This window comes from Suricata suricatta, chromosome 11, assembly GCF_006229205.1.
Source record: "Suricata suricatta isolate VVHF042 chromosome 11, meerkat_22Aug2017_6uvM2_HiC, whole genome shotgun sequence".
Taxonomy (NCBI): domain Eukaryota; kingdom Metazoa; phylum Chordata; class Mammalia; order Carnivora; family Herpestidae; genus Suricata; species Suricata suricatta.
The window spans coordinates 16,904,341-16,924,551 of NC_043710.1; the positions used below are offsets into that span (position 1 = coordinate 16,904,341).

General features: G+C 61.0%; 3 protein-coding genes across 5 annotated transcripts in view; 2 read left to right on the plus strand and 1 right to left on the minus strand.

The window, feature by feature from the left end:
* The first annotated feature begins 3,475 nt into the window (after positions 1–3,475).
* On the plus strand, positions 3,476–10,373 carry PEX16 (peroxisomal biogenesis factor 16). Of its 3 annotated transcripts, XM_029915001.1 has the most exons (12): positions 3,476–3,830; positions 4,101–4,218; positions 4,421–4,456; positions 5,235–5,311; positions 5,635–5,768; positions 5,889–5,989; positions 6,731–6,811; positions 6,898–7,050; positions 7,141–7,217; positions 7,323–7,442; positions 9,443–9,507; positions 10,058–10,373. In XM_029915001.1, exons 2-12 carry the CDS (start codon positions 4,107–4,109, stop codon positions 10,362–10,364), a joined length of 1,263 nt encoding a protein of 420 aa, XP_029770861.1. In that variant the 5' UTR covers positions 3,476–3,830; positions 4,101–4,106; the 3' UTR covers positions 10,365–10,373. The 3 variants fall into 3 exon arrangements, with proteins under 3 accessions (XP_029770861.1, XP_029770863.1, XP_029770862.1); XM_029915003.1 differs by lacking the exon at positions 3,476–3,830 and having other exon boundaries at positions 3,936–4,144; XM_029915002.1 differs by lacking the exon at positions 3,476–3,830 and having other exon boundaries at positions 3,939–4,218; positions 7,145–7,217; positions 10,058–10,202.
* Positions 10,374–12,168: 1,795 nt separating this feature from the next.
* On the plus strand, positions 12,169–14,204 carry C11H11orf94 (chromosome 11 C11orf94 homolog). The gene is made up of 4 exons (XM_029915538.1): positions 12,169–12,181; positions 13,410–13,590; positions 13,805–13,878; positions 14,048–14,204. Exons 1-4 carry the CDS (start codon positions 12,169–12,171, stop codon positions 14,167–14,169), a joined length of 390 nt encoding a protein of 129 aa, XP_029771398.1. The 3' UTR covers positions 14,170–14,204.
* A 64-nt stretch (positions 14,205–14,268) lies between these two features.
* The window catches only part of MAPK8IP1 (mitogen-activated protein kinase 8 interacting protein 1), an 18,274-nt gene continuing 12,331 nt past the window's right edge, over positions 14,269–20,211 (minus strand). The window contains exons 3-12 of the mRNA XM_029915539.1: positions 20,077–20,208; positions 18,433–18,514; positions 17,326–18,138; positions 17,089–17,164; positions 16,340–16,512; positions 16,027–16,136; positions 15,801–15,917; positions 15,632–15,702; positions 15,417–15,515; positions 14,269–15,103 (exon numbers count right to left, since the gene is read on the minus strand). Coding sequence (XP_029771399.1) covers positions 15,031–15,103; positions 15,417–15,515; positions 15,632–15,702; positions 15,801–15,917; positions 16,027–16,136; positions 16,340–16,512; positions 17,089–17,164; positions 17,326–18,138; positions 18,433–18,514; positions 20,077–20,208 — 1,746 coding nt within the window. The 3' untranslated portion in view covers positions 14,269–15,030. The remainder of the gene's footprint in view (positions 15,104–15,416; positions 15,516–15,631; positions 15,703–15,800; positions 15,918–16,026; positions 16,137–16,339; positions 16,513–17,088; positions 17,165–17,325; positions 18,139–18,432; positions 18,515–20,076; positions 20,209–20,211) is intronic.

Genomic DNA, 20,211 nt, shown 5'->3' on the forward strand with positions numbered 1-20,211 from the left:
CGGCGGGAGGGAAAGTGGGTGGAGGCGCAGGCCTGCCCTCTGCGGAGCAGGAGCCAGCCCCGCCCCCAACCTAGGTTCAGGTTTCGCCTCTGCTCTGCGGAGCCCGTAGGGGCGGGGAGACCCCTGGGGGCCTGGCCCCGCCTCTGCCCGGGCATTCAACTGCGCCCCCACCCCAGCCCGAGGAACACCCAGGATGACTGGAGGGAGCGGGGGCGGCCACCCAGGAAGGCCTAGTCCCCTCTACCTGCCCTGAGCCCATCCCCCTCTTCCCAGCTCTGAGGCCCCATTTCCTCCCCTTAACCTCCCACCGGTGGGAGGGGCCCGTGACCCCCGCCCCGGATCAAAGGGACTGCGAGGGTGAGGGGGAAGGAGCGGAATGCGGGGCCTCGAGGGTCAGGGACACCTGCTCTGGGGACTCAAGGCCGGGCCGGCAGAGACCTGCCCGGGAGCTGCGGAGCACCTGGAGCTCCGGCTTTCCTTCCTGCTCCCCGACTTTCCACCCCACACCCCCTCCCCCGTGCACTTCTGGCGGCGCGGCCCAGACAAAGGTCTCGCGAAGGGCTTCTCCTGCCCCGAAGCTGGCAAAGGGCCTCACCGACGCCAGGATCCCCCCACCCTTGCCTAGACCTGTGCATTGGGAACTGGGGCTGGGGCTGGATTTCTAATTAGGCCCCACCTTGCACCCCACGGCAGGGGCAGGCCACAGTCTGGACCCTGAAGAGAAACAACCACGGTGGCCGGAGCCTGCGAGCCAGGCCCGGTGCTGAGGTTTGACAAGCCTCGTCTCAGCCCTAACCCCAATGCTGGGACACCCGCATTCTTCTCTGAGAATTGCCAGGACCTGTTAGAACCCTCTCCCAACCCTTCCCCGGGTGCCTTTCCAGGCTCTTCCCTGAGGGCAACGTTTCCTGCTGCTCTTCTCCAAGGGTTTCCTGCCTGAGGTCTTGCCCTTGCTATTCCCTCAGCCTGCATTCTGCCAGATTCTCACAAGCTGGCTCCTCCTTCTACATCCTTTGGTTTATTTTATTCCTATCACTCCTCTAAACTTGACCTTGCTGACTTGTTTATAGAGCAGGTCTCCCCGCTGGAAGAAGGCTGCTCATGGGACCGGAGCCTTGTCTATCTCGTCCCCAGCCGAGGTCCCGCACCCACCAAGTCCTAAACATGTGCTGACAGTGGATGGGATGCCTGAGGCCTTTCCCTGACGAGGGTCCTTTAGCCCAACTTCACCTATAAAAAGTGAGGGCCTGAGAGACCCCAACCCCCAATGAAGCTGTGGAAAGCAGCCCAGCCTGAGACCCCTCCCGTCTCCTCCTCCTCCAAGAGGCCAGGATGCCTTTCTCTGAGAGATGAGGGTCTTCCAGAAAGCTCCAGTCTTGGAGGCCAGGGGCAGTGGTTGCCGTGGAGACTCATGGTGCCTCCTGCACATCTGGGAATTAAGAGGAGATGTGGGAGTGCAGGCGCCATCCTGGAGTCTGGCGCTTTGAGCCTCCAGCCCCCGTGACCTTCATCTCTAGCCTGGAGCAGGAGTGAGGGTGGACAGATCCCTCCCTAAGACCCTCAGTAGCGACTCCGGGAGGGAGTGGTAATAAATGTGAGGGAGAGGGTAGAGCACACAGTCAGGGCCTGGCCAGGGGGCTTGTGGGGGAGCTGGGCTGCAGACTTTACTATGGCTCCTCACAGTGCTGGTCCCACCCCTCTCCTAACCTTAGGCAGGGAAGGGGCCTGCTGAGAGGCTTGCCTGGTCTCCAAGAGACTCTTCTGGCTCATGCAGGGGGCATGGGAAACAGGTATGGACATATGAAAGGTTACTGGTCTCCTAGTCCTGAGACCTGGTTTGACCTATCTGCCCAAGACTTTGCTGTGTGACCTTAGCCTAGTCAGGTCCCCTCTCTGAGCCTCAGTGTCCTCTGTACTTGTTAGACTGGTCTTGTTCTCTTCTCCTGTGGCTCAGGGCAGCCTAGAGGGAGGGAGGTTCTGGCCCAACTTGCCCAGAGGCCCTTCTAGCCCAGCCAGGTGACCAATTCCAGGCAGGGACCCAGCAGGGAGGGGCTGTCCTGGGTGGCTCTTGCACTCACTGCCACTTTTTGTTTCTGGGACCTGATCAGGCCCGAGATCTGGACAGGAAATTCAGGCAGCCCTGCTTGCTGCCACACTGGCTGGGCCCATGCTCCCCTCCCAGTCCTGAAGGGGAGGAGGAGAAACAGGTGCCAGCCCCAGTGCCCTTCATTCTGCCAAGGGGAGGCGGCAGCTCTGTCCTTCACACTTTCCCTCCCCAGAACCACAGGACCATCAGCCCTGGGAGTATCAGAGAAACCTCACACTCTCCAGCCTCACACTCTACACAGCTGCAGAAGGAGGGACTGGAGTGGTGAGGTTGAGGGAACCAGTTTATTAAGATGATGGGGTGCAGGGTGGAAGGAAGAGCCCCACACTGAATGCCCTGAGTCCCAGTATTAAAACCAGCTTCTAACTTGACTCAAGACCAGGTGGCCTCAATGCACTGCCCTTCCTGGGCTACGGGCAGCAGGGGAGGGGCAGTGCTCTGGGAGACACACCTGGTGGTCCATTTGGCCCATGCCAAAGCCATGTGACCTGGGGCAAGTCCTTTTCCCTGCTTGGGCCTCTTATTCCCCATCTGTGAAAAAGAGCTCATACCGAGCTGGTGAGGTTGCCAGGAGAAATGGTGTATGAGTGAGCCTGGCTCCCAGGAGGTGGTGAGAAATGTTGAGAATGCCCGAGACCCCATCCATTCTCCAAGACCTTTAGCCTCTCCCGAGGCCCCTGGATACATCTTCCTGTGTCATCATTGCTTGGCCGGAGTCGGGAGGGCAGAAAACTAAGCTGGTGAGGAGGGTGAGGGAGGGGGTAGTGCAAGGAGAGCTTCCTAGTGAGGTGTGGTGCTTAAACCGCCTAGATTGTGTGATCAGACCAAGATTCAAATGTGACTGGCCGTTCTCAAGTGGATCCTTTCCTCACCTGCAGATAATAAATAACTGGTAGGGGGAATTAGGTAAAATAACGTATTACTCTCTGGGTACCATAAAAGGACGGCCACGTCTCCAACGGCTCAGCCCGCGACCCCGCCCATGCCCCGCCCCTTTCCCCACAGCCAATTAGTGGCGACCTCCCTCGAGCCTCTATCTACCTCTAGCCCCTCCTCTCCCACCACCGCCCCTTTCCGGGAGACTGCCCCATTTGGGAGATTCCTAGGAGTCGCCCCCATCCCTTGGGGAGCAGCTGAGGACCGGGAGGTGCATCCGAGGGCCGAAAAGAGCTTTGAGATTGAGCCCGAGTTCAAGGACTAAGTTTTCCCTCAAACCATTTTACAGATGGGGAAACTCGAGATCCAGAAAAGGGAAACACTCGATCAGGTCACCGCGAGCCAAGAGCAGAAGTCCAAAACAGTTTTCTCTGCGAAGATGGGAGTGCAGGTCCGCACAGTCCATGAGGGAGCTGTGGCCGAAGCCCAGCACTAGCAGTGCTGCCAAGGGATCGAGACTGCGTGGAAGGCCGTACCCTTTCTTGCCTCAGTTTCCCCAGCAGTACCTCGGGGAGGACGGCAGACGAGGCAACTGGCCAAACGCGCAACTGCCAAGGCTCTCCCCGCGCCTGCCCAAGTCTGATCGAAGTTCCTTTACGCGAGCTATCCTCCCAGCCCTTTAAAATCCGGTCCTCCAGTTCGAGCCTCTCGGTGTTCTATTGGAAAGACTCCAGGGTCCTGGTCCATTCTCTAGAATGAATTGCTTAGACTAACGCGGGAGCCTTTCAGGAACTGCTAACTGCGCAGACGCAATGGAAGGCGGAAGAACCGGGCCCCAACTCGTTGGGTGGGTCGGAGGCGGAGAGTGTGTTAACCAATGTCCTGAAGGCTCAGGGAAGGCAGGATTAGCCCACCTTGCTAAGCGCTACTCTAGTGGGAGGTGATTTAAGAAATGGGGTGAAGGGTGGCTCAATGGCCCCTCACGTCAATATCCTTCGGGCCCGCGGAAGTTGAGCAACGAAGAGGCGGGCCTAGAACCGGAAGCAGGAAGGAGGGCGCAGGAAGCAGGGTGCTGCAGCCTGCTGTACTGTCGGCCCATGAGTCTGTCGGTCCCCAGTGCAGGATGGAGAAACTGCGGCTTCTGAGCCTCCGCTACCAGGAGTACGTGACTCGCCACCCGGCCGCCACGGCCCAGCTGGAGACGGCAGTGCGGGGCCTCAGTTACCTGCTGGCAGGTGCCACCCTGACCTTTGCCCGATCCCTTCGGGGCTCTGACCTCTGACCCCACTGGCCCCTTCCCTTCGGAGTCAGGGTGGTGATCGCTGTGTTTGAGAAGTTCCTTCCAGGTTCCCGTAGGGCACTGGGAGGGGATGTCCAGGGCCTGAAGCCTCAGGCTGAGTCAAACGCTCACCGCCGCCTCCTGTGCCTTCTCCCCAGGTCGCTTCGCGGATTCGCATGAGCTGTCAGAGCTGGGTGAGCAGGGCTCTGGGGAGGGTGTGGGGGCGGCGGGGCTTCCGAGAGAGGTGACCACCCCTGGGTTTTCCATGAGCTCGTCCTGTACTGTGACTCACTCGGACAGAGGTCCAGCATTCACTGTCTTGGGTCCTCCATGTCCCCACAGTCAAGAGACAAATCTGGGGACCTTGACTGGCCCAAGCACCTTTCCTGCCCTTGCCCAGTTAATCCTCCGTTTAATCATATGTGGTGGGTATTGCTATTGCCCTCAGTGTCCAGTTAAGGGAACAGAAATTCAGCGAGCTTAGGGAACAGCTACGGGTGATCCCAGAACCAGGACTCAAACCTGGATTTCCCATATTCTAGGATCCCCAGACTGTAGCTGCCTCAGTAGTGTTTGCCCAGGGAGCCCTGGAGGTAGTGAACGGTAGAGGTGGAGCAGACTTTCAGGGACAGGCTGCAGAGAACTAAGGCCAGGAGGTGAAACCACACATCCATGGCTACTGAGAGCGCTGGGCAGTGCTGGGCAGCTGGAGGACCAGTGCTATCCAGCATGCCCGTAGCCAGTTTGTCACAGAGATCAAACCACCCTTTCTTGTTCCAACTGCCCACACGAGGTCATACTGGGGAGTACGGAGCTCTGAGCCAGTGAGTGGGTGGGGAGGCAGGTTGGTTTCCACACAGTGCATGGTTGGTGGAGCACAGCAGGTGACAGGTGAGCCCTGCGGCTCTGGGGAGAAGGGGAGGGCATGGAGGCTGCCGAACCAGCCCCTCAATGCTGCACTCTACCCCTCAGTGTATTCCGCCTCTAACCTGCTTGTGCTGCTCAATGACGGCATCCTACGGAAGGAGCTTCGGAAAAAGTTGCCTGTGGTGAGGATTCTGCCGGGAGCCGAGAGCGGGAAGCATCGGATTTGGGGGTGATGTGGTGACATCCAGCCCACGTGGGTGGCAAGCATTTTGGTCTCAGAGTATGAGCTTGAAACCATCTCAGTAGGTGCAGGGTAGAGCTGTTAGCGTCCCCCTTTCTGATGAAGACACTTGAGTCTCAGAGACATAGAGTAGCCTGTCTCACATGGAGAACTCAGGCCAACAGGTGCAGCCTTAGGGGAAAATCGACATCTCCTGTCAGAGAAGAATCCCCTGGGGCAGGGACCTGGGTCCCTCCCTGACCTCTAGCCCCGGGGTTCTTGCAGTCACTGACCCAGCAGAAGCTGCTGACATGGCTGAGCGTGCTCGAGTGCGTGGAGGTGTTCATGGAGATGGGGGCCGCCAAGGTGTGGGGTGAAGTGGGCCGTTGGCTCGTCATCGCCCTCATCCAGCTGGCCAAGTATGTCGGGACTGAGGAGGGCAGGGCCTGGGTGGGGGCACCGCAGGCCAGCAGTTCGGGTGGGGGTCACGGGTGCTGGCCAGCTGCCTCCCACACAGTCCGGCCGTCCTCCCAATCCAGGGCTGTCCTGAGGATGTTCCTGCTGATCTGGTTCAAGACCGGCCTCCAGACCTCACCCCCCATCATCCCGCTGGACAGGGAGACCCAGGCACATTCCCTGGGTAAGGTGCTTCCCTGCTCTGGGGTGGCCCGGGACACGGGGTTAACTTGTGGGTTTCGAGCTGGCCAGCACGAGTAGAGTGTTGTCTGTTTATGGAGCACGTCTGTCCCTATCAGCTCAGTCTGCTGTCATCACAAATAAAAGATGAGGCCAAGGGCAGAATCAGAACTTGAACTCAGGGCTTCTGGCGCCAGAGTCCTCATTCTTTTTGGTGGGCGGCAGGAACGGGACAGAGACAGAGGTCCTGCAGCCATGTCTCTGGGCCTCGTTCTGTCTGTCAAGAAGCACAGCCTCATGAGGCAGGGACCAGACAGATCTGTCCCTTCTGAGCTTTGGACTCATCACCGGTTGGCCTCCAGGCCTGACTCTTCTGGCCTTGAGTGGGGACAGTTCTTTGCTTCTCCTATGCTCCTGTTGAAAGCAAAGGCCTGGGAAGACATGGGTCATTCTGGTGCTGCGGTCCCCACGTTTGTGGCTGGGCTGGGCCCTCCCTGCCTCACTCTAGTCCCTGGGAAGCCTGGGTTCTTGGCTGGCTTGCCCGCCAAGGCTGATGCTGACCTTGCCCCCGGCCCGGAAGAAGGTTGAGCCACAGTGTCTGGCTACAGTGTCCTTGCCCCAGCCGCGGCCTCAGTATAAGCCCATCCATGTTCATCCATTCTCCCCTTAGCCCGTGAACATTCCCCGTACGCTCTCCTAGAAACACGTCCCTCTGGTAGTATGGCCTTCTGTCTCTCCGTGCTAGATTGTGACCAGAGCCCTGGCAGCCAGGAGCAGTCATACGTGGGGAAGCGCTCAAACCGAGTGGTTCGAACCCTCCAGAACAGTAAGTGTGGGGTGTCACTGGGCCGGGCACCCGCGTGCTCGGGTCAGCCTGGGCCTGACTGCTCATCTGCTGCCCTTGTGTTCTAGCTCCGTCCCTGCACTCAAGGCACTGGGGAGCCCCCCAGCAGCGGGAGGGACGACAGCAGCGGCAGCACGAGGAGCTGAGCGTCCCCCCCACGCCCCTGGGGCTGCAAGAGACCATCGCAGAGTCCTTGTATATCGCCCGGCCCCTGCTGCACCGTATCCTTAGCTGGCCGGCACCGCAGGGTGGGCTGGCTGGGGCTTGTGGGGGGCCGGCACGTGCTGGAGACATCCTTGACACCTTGGCCGTCAGTGCTCAGCCTGGGCCTGTGGGGTCAGCGGTCGTGGACACCCTGGCTCCTGTCTGGTGTCGTGGATGTGACCAGGTGAGCCTGGGCCCACCTGGGGGCCGTACTCCCTCTGCCGGGCTCTGTGCTGCTGGCTTGTCCACTCCTGTGGCTGTCCCTGACCATGTCCCCTCCTGCCCCCAGCCTGAGCCTCCTGAGCGACAGGAAGGGCCTGACCCGGAGGGAGCGGCTGGAGCTGCGGCGCCGGACCATCCTGCTGCTCTACTACCTGCTGCGTTCTCCGTTTTACGACCGCTTCTCCGAGTGAGGCCCCGCCTCGGCCAGGGCAGGGGAGGGAAGCAGGGCACAGGGGGCCCGACCCCCTAGTACACCTTCCCTTCCTCCCTCCTTCCTCCGTCCCCACTGTGCGGTCCTGGGTGCAGCCACTTTGTCATCAGACACCAGCCAGCCCGGCCCTGCCTCAGAGCCGTCCGGCCGTCAGCCCAAGCTTGCAGGAGTTAAGGAGTGTTGGCATGCCAAGGGCATGGCCACTGGGATGGGGGTAGGTGGGGATGCGACGGCCGAGTAGTTTGGATCCCACTTGTCGGGGAAGCCTTTGAGGTTCCAAGAAGCCGGCACCTTCAACGGCCACCCCGCTGGCCAGTGGCAGAGCCGGGTGCCACCTCCATGTTCTCTCTCTCGGCCCGGCCCCACCTTGCCCAACCTCTGCTCCGTCACCTGTGAGGGTCCTCAGCGGGACACAGGGCTCGCTGGCAGCAAGTAGGGGGTGGCTTGGGACCACACTTCCCAAGGCCAGCAAGGTGACTGTCCCAGGTCAGACTGAGATCTGAGGCCCCTGTACCATGACCAGAGGCTCCCTGGACCCCCTCTGTCTACTCTTAACAAGGAAGACTGGAGCAGTAGCTGGAATTACATTTAACGTTACGGCCATACAACCTCTGGCTTTGCTTTGGCTCGATGTGTTTTTGAGGCAACAAGAAGCAAGATCGGGCCAAATTTAATACCACTTTGGCGGAAATAGCTTGGCCTGGCGATCCCTATTTTTAGATAAGTTTGGAGGCTCACAAGGGACTAAAGCCAGATCGTATTGCTTGCTCTAGAGAAATATACCAGAGACTTACATGGCCCATGTGACCTCCCCCAGATGGCCCACACTTTGCAGGGAAAGCACAGCCCCGGATCTCAGGAACTGAGGCATTTGGGGGCAGCAGTGACCGCAGGTGGCTCTCCAGGCTGTGTGCCTCTAGTGTGGTGCGCTTTCCTGCAGAGGTCTGACCAGGCTAGCAGCCTCAGGGAGGTGGCCCAGACTGAGAAAGGTCTAGAAACCTGTCAGAGAAATTCGTGGTCTCCCCAGAGGACAGGGAGCAGCTCCGTGGGGCAGTCTGCACGTGGAGCCCCCATTCCTTACTGGCAGAGGCAGAGTATAGTCCCTGGAGCGGAGCTGCCCTCCAGTCGTGTGACCTTGGGGAAGTTATTGAACCTCTCCGGGCCTCATCTGTAAAATGGGGATGTGCTAGTATCCACCTCGTAGGGCTGTGGTAGGCCTGAAGCAACTTAATACATCCGGTAGCGCTTGGTACATAGTAAGTACTTAAGAAGTACCGAGTCTTATCCTTTCTTTTTTATTTTATTTTATTTTTTTTTAATGTTTATTTTTGAGGGAGAGAGAGAGGCAGAGCACAAGCAGGGGAGGGGCAGAGAGAGAGGGAGACACAGAATCCGAAGCAGGCTCCAGGCCTGACACAGGCCTCCAGCCCACAAAACGCAAGATCATGACGAGCCAAAGTCGGACGTTTAACCGACTGAGCCACCCAGGCGCCCTTATCATTTACTATCATTCCCAATGCCATCGCCTCACCCCAGGTTCTCCTGTGGGGAAGCCTTGTCTCTTAAAAATATAGGGTGTTGGCCCTTGTCCCTTCCTCTGAGTGTGCCCCCCTCAGACTGTGTGCCCCCTTGGGGCCTGGTCACTCTCAACATGGGCTCGTGAGGTGTCCATGTGGCTCAGCCCTCGTGGCTTACTGGGGGCTTCTCGAAGACAGTGGGGCTGTCCTCCCCCCGGGCTCTCTGTCCCTGCCTGGGGCTCCATGAGTATTTGTCCGCTCTCAGCTGGCGAGAAGGAAGGGCCAGACGGGGGGAGGTGGGAGGCGGTGTCTGGGGGATGCTGGGAGGAAGCCACCCGTCTGCGGCTGCGCTGTGGGCGGCCCGGGCCTGGGGCCCAGAGCTCTCGTCCTTTTGTATCGGGGTCTGCAGGCACCCAGAGCCCCTCCTCAGCCTGCTCCTTGTTTATCTTATCTTTGCAGGGCCAGGATCCTCTTCCTGCTCCAGCTGCTCACAGACCACGTCCCGGGCATCGGCCTGGTCGCGAGTAAGTGTGGGGTGGTGGTGTGATGATGACCGCGTGTCACCGATCTTGGGAGTGGCCCAGGCCCCTGACTGTGTTCCCTTTATCTCCTTGTAATCTGATTCTTGACTGGAGAGAGAGCCCGGAGGTCAGGTGAGGTGGGTGACAGCTCCTGGCCATGGGCCGGGCTGGCCTGTAGAGCTCAGGGGGAGAGGGCGTCCTGTCGTGGTAGGAGCGTCAGGCCACGCTGGGCTGTCAGCCTTGGTCCTGCCTCAGCAGGACACTGGCTTCTCTGAGCGGGGATTATATTGCGGGGCTGAAGTCCACTAGACCCGGGCTGTCCGTATCCATGGCTGGACAGGCCACGTGGCTTCTCTGAGCCTGAGAATCTCCGTAAAGGGGACAGGGGTCACCGCAATGCCGCCTCCCTGCGGGCCGCCAGGTGGGAGGGCCAGTTGGGCTCCTGGCCAGGCAGACATGAGCAGCTGTGTTGGGGCAGCGGCTGAGTCAGGCCTCGGGTAGAGTGGAGTCGGACTGGAGTCTGGCCCTCAGCCCCGGCTCTCTCTCGTTGCAGGGCCGCTCATGGACTACTTGCCCGCCTGGCAGAAAATTTATTTCTACAGTTGGGGCTGACGTACCCTGGGAACGGGCACAGGGAGGGAAGGGGTGGCGCACCCTGCTGCTGGGGGCAGGGGGTGCCTCAGTTGTCCGGTCCTCTGGGGACCTCTGCTGTAATAAAACTGACTCTGGCAGTGTCTGAGCATGTGGCCTCTTCATGCCATTGCTCGGGGTTCCTGGCACTCTCGTGTGGCCAGGCTCTGTCCACAACCCGGCCTCCAGAGCGCCTCCTTACAGCCTCTCGACCCTTCCCCCTTCAGTGATGGAGCCGCTGCACCCCGTCACCCAGCCGAGAAGCCTCCGCTGGGACTGGGCCTTGTGTTCCTCTGGCCACAGAAGGGTTTAGCCTCATCTAGTGTGGGAAGCCGCTTGCTGGCAGCTGTAAACTCAGCCTCTCTGTCACCGGTCCCTGTTGACAACAAACGGCCTGGGCGGTGAAGGACAGCTGCCCGCCTCTCTTCTGGCCAGAGCCTCTGTGTGGGCTTCTCTTCCCTTCCCTGCAGGGCCCTGTTGCTGCCGCTGCCCTAGGCGGTGGCCGCCTGTCGGCCTCTCTGTGCTAGAGCCTGCCAAAGTTGGGCCCAGCATGCCCGCAGAGCGGTACCTCAAGCCCTGAGCCCCCCGTTGGCGGCAGCAGGTTTTGTCTCATAGGCGAAGGTCAGCCACCAGCCAGCACCGGGGCCGATGCTGGGGACCGGGTTGGAGGGGCTGGGAGCCTAAGAGGCTCTGGGGGAAAGCCGGGTTCAGGCTCAGGGGGTGTAATGGGGGTCTCCTCATACTGTCCCTGCCAGCTCCATCCGGGCTAAGTCTCCCGGGGCCACACTCGCTGCTGGGGAGGGTGCAGGGACCCAGACTGAGCGAAGCCTGGTCTTTCTGCATGGTCTGTCCCCAGCCTCAGCCTCCGCTCCCGGCCCCTTTGCCCCGTGAACAGACAATCCCTTCCTGCTGCTTTCTAGCCAGATGAGCAGCCCTTTAAGTCTTGAGTGTTCCATCTGCACCAGTGTCCGCCCTGCCTCACCTCCTCTGCCAGCCCGGGGGGAGCCGCTGTAGGAGGGGCCGGCCTTCCTCTGCTTCCCCCAGATGCCTTCAGTCTTCAGGGGGTCACAGCTTGAGGCCCCTGACCTTCTGTTGAGTAGGATGACTGTTGCCGGGCGCTTGCCCTATAGCGGCCCTGGGCCTGGTGCTGTGTGTTCTGCAAGGAGTAAGGCCGGTCTCCTTGGGCTCTCACGGACTGGCGGAGACACGCGAAAGTGCACGAATCGTGCCAGGATAGGGGGAGGTGTGGACGTGAGGAAGTCTAGGCTGGCGCCTGAGGAGAGCGCACGGGTCAGGGAGGCCTCCCTTCAAGCAGGCTCTCAAACTCCCTGGGTGCTTACAGGGCAGAGGGGGAGAGAGGCTGTGTGTGCAGCAAACCACGCACATGATGCCACTTATGAGCCGCTGCTGGGGGGGAGGGGAGGGAAGGGGAGGGCGGGAGCAGAGGGGATGAGGCTGGAGGGGAAGGGCAGGACCAAACCCAATGGGCCATCGCAGGCCAGGTGAGAAACTCGGACCTGCCTCCTGAAGGCAGTGGGGAAGGGACCACTTTAAACCTCATCCTGAGTTGGGGGGGCACCTCGGTGGTTCAGTTGGTTGAGCGACCAACTTCAGCTCATGTCATGATCTTGGAGTTTGTGAGTCAAGCTCATCAGGCTCACTACTGTCTGTGGGCCCACTTCTGACCCTCTGTCACCACCCTCCACGCTGCTCTCGCTCAAAAATAAGCATTTGTTTTGTTTTCAAGTTTATGTATTTTGAGAGAGAACCAGCAGGGGAGGTGCAGAGATGGGGGACAGGGTCTGAAGCAGGCTCGGTGCTGACGGGGCTCGAACTCACAAACCATAAGATCATGGCCTGAGCCGAAGTCAGACGCTTCACTGACTTTAGCCTCCCAGGAGACCCAAAAGTAAACCTTAAAAGAAAAAACAAGCCCAGCGGCCTGGTGCAGGGCGTGCTGGTGGCAGACCGGGCTGGAGGAGGAGCACGGTGACACCGCCAGCAGAATGGGACTGGATTCAGGTGATGGCGGGGATGGCCGGTGGAGGTGGGACCCAGGCAGGCCTTGGGACTGGTTGTGGGTAAAGAGTAAGACTGGCACCTCAGAGGCAAGGAGGGTGAGGGACGAGGGCCTGAGTCGGGCAGAGTGTCTGGTCCCCATGGTTCCCAGCAGCGGTGAACTGTGGGGAGGACGGAGGGTGTGGACACAGGCTTGTGAGGAACAGTTGTATGCAAGATGCAGAAAGGAGAGTGACCACTGAGAGTTAAGTGTGTGGGCTCTGCACACAAGAACAGTCTGGACTGAAACACCAGAGCTGGTCACCCTCAGGGTACTGAGGACCAGGAGCCCGGGGTGTCCCTCTCCGGGCCTTGGGCACCTTGGCAGTTACAGGAGTGGGGCTGGACCCTCAGTGATCACTATCTTAGAAGCAACTGGATTTCCAAAGTACAGAGCCCCACTCAGCCCTTGGGTTCTGATTCCACAGGCCTGGGGTGGGGCCAGAGGTCTCGTGTTTAAAGTCCCAGATTCTGAAGTGAGCCAGGTCTGCATGGCACTGACGGGCTTGGCAGGGAGCGAAGACAGGGCCCCACAGCTTTGTCTCCGCCTGAGAAGAGACTGTCTCCATGCTATCACATTGTATTTATTTATTCAACAACTATTTCTTGAACGTCCACCGGTTGCAGTTGGGGATCCTTCCTGCAGGAACCAAAAGCCTCCATTCCAGGGAGCAGCTTGCATGCTTTGCCGCCTAACTTGGAATCTCTGTCCAGCCTCAGGAGCAGTGGCAGGACCTGGAGAGCTCTGAGGCGAGGGCACCGGAAGCTTTGGGAACAGTGGGCAAGTCCCTCAGAGCGGGCTCCCTACCAGTGGCGTCTCTGAGTGGGGCTCTTTGGCTGCCAGGACATTCCTGACCTCATGGGGGGGGCAGGGTAGGGAGGAGGCAGAGTTGGGACGGTGGGGCTCTCTGTGTGACCTCCCCGGTGTGCCACACCTTGGGCACATAGGTACCTTACCTCACAGGTGAGGAAACGGAGGCCCACAGTTGTGACATGTCCACCTAGCAAGAGGCAAGGCTGGGATTTGAACTGAGGTCAGACTCAAAGGTTTGCGCCCTTAACTCTTGGGCAGCGGCACTCAAGCAAGATGTGCTTTGGCACCTGTTGGCCGACAGCATCAGTAAAAGAAAACCAAAGCCAAGCCTCAGCTGGAGGTTTCTGGCCTAGCTGGGGAGCTAGTGCTGACACTGAGCCCTGGAACTAATGCCCTTTGTGAGGTGGCCCCGGGCACTGGCAGCGGTTCCGTTGGCCTGCCGGGGGGAGGGGCAGGCAGGGTCAGGGACCGGAGGAGGAGACAGTTCTGGCCATGCTGGGGCCTCTGTATCCCAGGGCTGGGCCGAGCCTCCTGTTCCTCTGCCTTGTCCTGGCAGCTGCGCTCCTGCACCCCCAGCCACCGAGGTATCTCCTGGTATCGAAGGGTCAGGGGTCCACAGGGCCAGGGGACTGGAAGGCACGGGGCTCTGCCATGCTGCCTCCCTCTCCCTTCCCCTGAGGACAGGCTGACGCCATTATGCTGGGTGTTGAGGCTCACCCTGCCCCCTACCCTGGGCCTTGACAGGGAGGTGAGTGTGGCCTTTAGGGCCAGGGCTGAGCACCCCAATATCTCCCACAGGCCTCAGCAATCTGTTCCTGAAGAATTTTCAGGCCCTCTGGAACTCGCACAGCCATTTTCTGGCCTGATGGATGGTACTACCTCTCAGCCCTGCCCTGCCCACCCCCCTGATGCAGGACCCGTGCCCTAGGGGAGGGTGCCCAGATCCCGCCTCAGGGTCTTCTCATCCCAAACACTGTTGGGGTGGGGGGGGGGGAACTTCAGTAGATTCCTCCTGCCACGCACACCCTCTTCTCTCCTTAGACTATGGGGTTCGGCCCAAGCACCCCTGGCCACGAAGGCCTCGACCCCTGCTCTCCCAGGCCCAGCAGCGCAAGCGCGACGGGCCAGACATGGCGGAGTATTACTACAACGCACACTTGTGACGGGAGCCCCTCATAAAGCTATTCTGTGCAGCAAAGGCTCAGCCTTTCCTGGGATGGACACTAGCTGGGTGCGGGAGGGGCCCAGGCAGACACACCCAATGCGGTCCAGACAGGAAATGGCACTTTAATAGTTGTGGCCAGGGTGACAGGACCAAGATGGGGCCACAGCCGGGGCAGCCAAGAGGCCCTGGCCGGCCCAGGCCAGTCCAGAAGCCTCCTCGTCCTGCTGGGACGGGGCCCCACTGTAGCGCTCTCCTTCCCTGGTGAGGTCCCACATGTGCCGGGGACCAGCATGATGGCCACCCAGAGGCCACACAAGTGAGAGAGCTGGGAACAGGGACTGCACCCCCACCTGCTACCGTTTCCTTACTGCGAAGTCCTCAGGAGGTGGCTGGGCTCAGCCTGAGCTCAGGGCCTTCGGCTGGGGTTGGGAGCTGGGGATGGGATAGGGTAGGGTGGGCACCAGCAGGTGGCATGGACTCCATCAAGGCGGGAGCCACGGCCAGAGAGCCAGAGGCCCCGGCAAGGGGAGGGAGGCCCAGCACGGGACAGAACCCTCTGCTCTTACCATGGGCATCCTTCCTCGCTAGAGGCTGGACACCCCTCCAGCCTCGCCCCTCCCCAATCCCTGGGCATCCTGCTCCGTCCTCCATAGATGAATCTAATCTCCTATATTACAATAAACTGCATTTGTCTCTCCCCATAAACCCCGCCCTCCCCCACCCTCGGCCAAAGGCCCCCGCTTCCCCACCCTCTGGTGGTGATGGGTGCCCCTCCTCGAGCAGTGCCGAGTCCTGTCAGCAGCTGGCTGGCCCGGTGCTGGCCCGGGGCCCCGGGGATGTAGAGGGCGGGGCAGCGCCGCTACTCCAGGTAGATGTCTTCCGTGGGGCAGGTGTACTCCACGAACTGCTTGTAGAACTGCTGGAATGCTCTCCTAGGGAAGCAGGCAGACACCCAGGTGACGGGACGAACAGAATCTCCACCCAAGGTGTTCAACCTGGAGCCTCGGGGTCCCTGGGGAGGGCTCTGGTTCCCCCAGACAGAGCTGCTCCGCTCGGCCCTCTACCCTGCGCTTCCTGGGTACGATTTCGACTGAAGGAAGGGGCCACCCGCCAAAACCTCAACACCACCCTGCCCGACTCTAGGCCATGACGCGTGCCTGGCGGTGGGGACTGGGGTGCGCCAAGCACAGGGGGGGCGGCGCTCCGGGGCTGGGTGCTCAGCAGGATCCACATGCGCAGACATACCCCACAGATTCTGCCAGGGCTTTCGTGGATTCCTCAGATACAAAGACGTGGCAGGCAAACCGGTGGTCAGCGGGGTGCTTGGTGATGAACCCAAAGTACCTGTGGGAGGACAGCACTAGGGCTCAGCCCCCTCCCCTGGCACTCGCGGGGCCCAGGCCTACCGGGATAGCTCAGGCCACCCCTTGACGTCTCAACTGCTGTCCCTTCCCACTTACTTGTTGTTCTTTGGATGGTATCCACAGAAAGAGATGTTTTTTAACTGGAAAAAGTGGCTACATTTATTCCCCTATAGAAGGAAGAAGGGAATTGGGGGGTCATCAGCATGCAGGGGGTACAGGCTGGAGATCTGGAGGGGGGATTGGGGGCTGGGACCAGGGAGGTCACCTTGGCCTCCTGGGAATCATCAGCCTTGACGCCTATCTTCACACCCCGCACGCTGATCTCCAGGACGCAGCTGGATGGCGGGTTAAAGTGCACGGTGAGCCGACGGGTGGTGGCGATCTGTGGGTGAGGGCCAGGAATCAGGCGCTGGGTGTCCCTCCCCTTAGGAAAAGATGGGGGGGCAGGGCAGGGGGTGGGCGCTTGTCCCGGGGGAGTGGGGAAGCAGCACCTTTTGCATAGCAGCACAGAGCACGTCGTTGCCCTTGTGATAGGGGACCTGGACTGAGCCCAGGAACTTCACCCGGAACTGGTCCACCCAGTCGCTGTTTTTGGTCAGGGCTGAAAAGCAAGCGTGAAGTGAGGAGTGGCAGAGCCAGCAGAGGGTGCCACAGTCCACGGACGGCCCAGCTCAGCTGGGCCTCACTTTTCTTCGTTGCGAAAGGGACCTAATGTCACCTCTGCGAGGGCCCTCCCCAGTGAGCCAAATAGGGGCCAGGGCGGAGGCGGGGCCCGGTGGCATCAAGGAGGGGAAAGGACGCTACCTGCCATTTGTTCAGGCTCCTTGGTGACCTCGATGGCATAGTAGGCGGGAAAGACGCCCCGGGCGCCTGTGCGCATATTGTAGGCCTCATACCAGTAGTCCTCGGCCTGCAGCTCCACCAGCAGAGGGTCATCCACCTCCAGCTCAAGTTCGTCTTCATGTCGAGGCACAAACCTGTCCCCCACAAGGGCAAGTGAGGAACCCCCACCAGGGCCTCCCCGGCCAGGCCAGCAGTCTATTCCCTAGCCCGCTCTGGGGTCAGGCTAACTCAATGACGTCCCAGCGTGTCCGCAGTGCCTGTTACAGTGCTCCTTCCCAGGGAAGAGCAAGGTCACGCAGACACACACCTGCCGAGGAGGAAACTTGCACTTGCGGGCTAAGGAAGGAAGTGCCCAGAGCCATTAGTAGAAGAGAGAGCCACCAGAAAGTGAGTGCTTCTCTGTGGAGGAGGGGGAGGGGTGTGCCCTGTGTGTGGTCTGGCACGGGCACGGTCTCTGCTGGGCACCCTCCTGGGCTCCTGCCCCCAGCCAAACTAGGTGCCCCGTCCACAGGCCTGGCAGCGCGGCACTGCGCATGTGAAGCTGTCACACCGTCACCCTGCTCGGAGATCCAAGGGCGGAGCCATCCCCCTGGGGCTGAGTGGAGGGATGAACGCCAGTGCCCGTGGCGGGGTCTAGGCCTCGCAGTGAGGGCAGAGCAGGGAGGGGGTGGCCCCACTGTCACCTGGCCAGCCCGCCCTGCTGCCCTTACCTGAATATGGCCCGGTGTGTCTGCTCCTGCTCCTCCCCGTTGATGACACAGGAGAAGAGCCCGAAGGACTCCGCACCTGCAGGTAAGGGGGACGGGCTGGAGGAGAGTGGTCCCCCCTCTAGCTGACGTTTAGGGGGCAGGTAGCGAGCTCTTGGTGCTAACGCCTTGAAGCAGATGGGCAAGGCCACCTCCAGGGACACCCCCTCCCCAGCCCCCCACCGCTGCTGCTGCACTCACTGGAGGAGCGCGAGCGGCCGCTCATGAAGACGTTCAGGAACTTCTTGGAGAAGTGGACATCGGGCTCGTCGGGCGTGGAGTCCTCGGAGAGGCAGGCAGGGGGCCGCGGTCGGGGGGCCTCCTCATATTCCTCCCCAATGGCCGACTCGTAGGGCGAGGAGGCAGAGGCGCAGTTGTCATAGACGGTGGCCGAGTCGCTCTCGTCGCTGTAGTCTCCAAAGCACGGCCGCAGGCTCACCAGCTCCAGCTGCGCGTGCTCGTCCACCACCAGCGTATACTTGACCGAGTCGTAGGACAGGGCGCTGGTGTCCGAGCTCAGCGAGGCCCGCGGAGGCGGTGGTGGCTCCCCCAGGCTCCCCCGCCACCCTCCGCCCAGCGGCTCGGCCCGCTCTGGAGATGACAAGCAGTCGAAGCCCTCATCCTCCTCGCTGATGGAGGGGTGCGGCCGCCCTGCAGTGGAGGGGTAGGCAGCGGGGTCTGGATCGGAGCTGACCGACATCCGGCTCTCAGCCGGTGGCAGGAAGGCGGAGGTGGGCTCTGCAGGATCTGGTGGCCTCTGCACTGGCGTCAGGTAGATCTCCTCTGTGGCCTCTAGCCGCACGTCGGCCTGGTAGTGGATGCGGTCTCGATGCGAGTGGCCGCGGCTGCTCGGGGCGGTAGCAGGGGGCCCACTGGGAGGGGCCATCTGCGTGGCGGCGCTGCGGCGGCAAGGGCTGTCGGTGGAGGTGCCTCGATCCTTGGTGGTGGCGGGGCTGCTCGGAGGGGGCAGCTCATCGCTCAGGCAGATGTGTTCATGTGGAGGCGTCTGCTCCCCTGGAGGGCAGGCAGGCCAGTGTCAGGGGGAAGGTGGGTGGGCTCACCCGGGACTCCCAGGCCACCTGCCCCCTCTACTCGGCGTGTGGGACACAGCAAGGTGACGGCTCCCCGGCACGAGGCCACGGTGGGCTCTGGGGCCAGTCCTGTCACTGCCGCCCCAGCCAACTTCAGATGGCTCAGCTCAGGGCTACAGGACAGGCAGTTTACCTCAATACAGCAAGACGGAAACTGCTGGGTTGGCTCTCTACAGGGCAGGTGGCGCTCCAGGTTTGGGACAGGGTCCTGACTCACCTGTCTTCAGGGGTGAGGATGATCGAGACACCCGATCCTGCCAACTGTGCTTCTTGCCCAGAGAATTATTATTCAGCGTGTCCTGTGCAGAAAACAAAAGGCCCTTGTGACAGAAGCAGTGAACAGTGCCCGGCACAGGGAGGCCCGGGCCCTGCCCCCATCAGGCCATCCCTAGGCCATTTGCAGTGCATCCCCAACCCTCCTCCAGCAGGCAGGAGGGGTGACCAAGCCCCAGCCCTCCCAGCCAGACCTACTGGCTCTAGACGGCTCTCCCTCCTGGCTTGGGGAAGCTGGCCAACCCTTGGGGAAGATGCTCTTATCGGCCTCAACACAGGTGGTGATGGCCAATATGTGTGGTGGTGAGTGGGGGAGGAGTGGAGGAGAAGCAGCAGCCATCTGGGGACAGGGCCAGACCCCCAGTCCCAGACACTGAGCCTTTACATGTGGATGCTCACTTCCAGCCAAGTCCTGGAGCTCAGGAACCTATGGCTTGGGGAAGGGGCAGGGACATTCTAGTAGAAGCTGAAAAAAGGACGAGGAAGGGTCTCCCAGCAGCTGGCTGGAGAGCTGGGATGAATCATGCAAATGATGAATCAGTAACATGGTTCCCAGACCCCTCCAGGAGCACATGACTGAGTTATGACAGATGTAGCTGTCAGCAGCCTTCCTGGATCTCCAGGGCTGCCCATCCCACATCACTGGTGCCCTGGGACCCCTCTCCACAATGCCTGCAAACAAGGCTCCCCATCAACTACGTAGGCCCCCTCCCCTGGGAACACTTTCATAGGCCCTCACATTCATGAGTTTGGCTGCCAAAATCCACCCCAGAGGATTCTGGGAAAGGGACCAATCTTTTCCCTACAGCCCCTGCACCCTCCACCAACAGCCCCACCTCCCTGAGCCCTTCCTCTATACCTCTCCAGACTGGGCCTGGAAGACAAAGGGCCACAGCCGGCGTTCCCTCACCCTATTCAACCCTCCTTGGCATCCAGCCACCCAGCCCAGGGGCCCTAGGCCCCCAACTCAGCCAAGCAGCTCCACCTCCCATGTCTCTTTCCAGCCTTCTGGGAATTCCCAGCTGCCAAACTGGCGACTGCTTCTGAGGTCTCCATCCCCACCTCTTCACAATTCCCTATGACCTGTCCCCGAAACAACCACTTTAGATGCTCTCTTCTCCAGTTCCTGTTTCTGCCCTTCACGAGGAGCCCCACACCCTAAAGGGGAAACTCTGTTCCGGCCTGAGGGCCGAAGCTCCAAACCCCTGCAGCCCCTCAAAGCCCTGTTCTGTTCTCCTAGGCCCCCACTGCTCTCCTTACCCATGTCCTTCCACTGTCCCTCTCGGCTCCTTCAACCCTCCTCGAGGCTCCAAACCCTGTGGGCCCCACCGGGCTCCTCTCCTTTAGGGCCGATCCCACCTGCCCGCAGAGACCACTTCTCCAGGGACCTCCCACTTGGAAAGTCTCACCAGGCCAACTTCTCTCCGTGTCGGCCGGCAGGGCCATCTTCCGCAGCCCCTCTGAGCGTCTCCAGCCCGCCGGCTAGGCCCACCCCCTCCGAGAGTTGCTCCGCGGCCCCTCGACGCTTCGCACGCCCAGCCCCGGGGCGCCGCCCCCTCAGCCCCGCCCCACGCTGCTCGAGCCTCACCTGAGACCGCGGCACCTGCGGGAAGAGGTTGAGCGTGGTGGGCCGCTTTGGCCGATATGTGTCCCCACTGCCCTGGCCCTGGCCCTGGCCCTGGCCCGGGCCGCGGGGCGCCGGCTCCTGGTGGGGCTCAGCCTC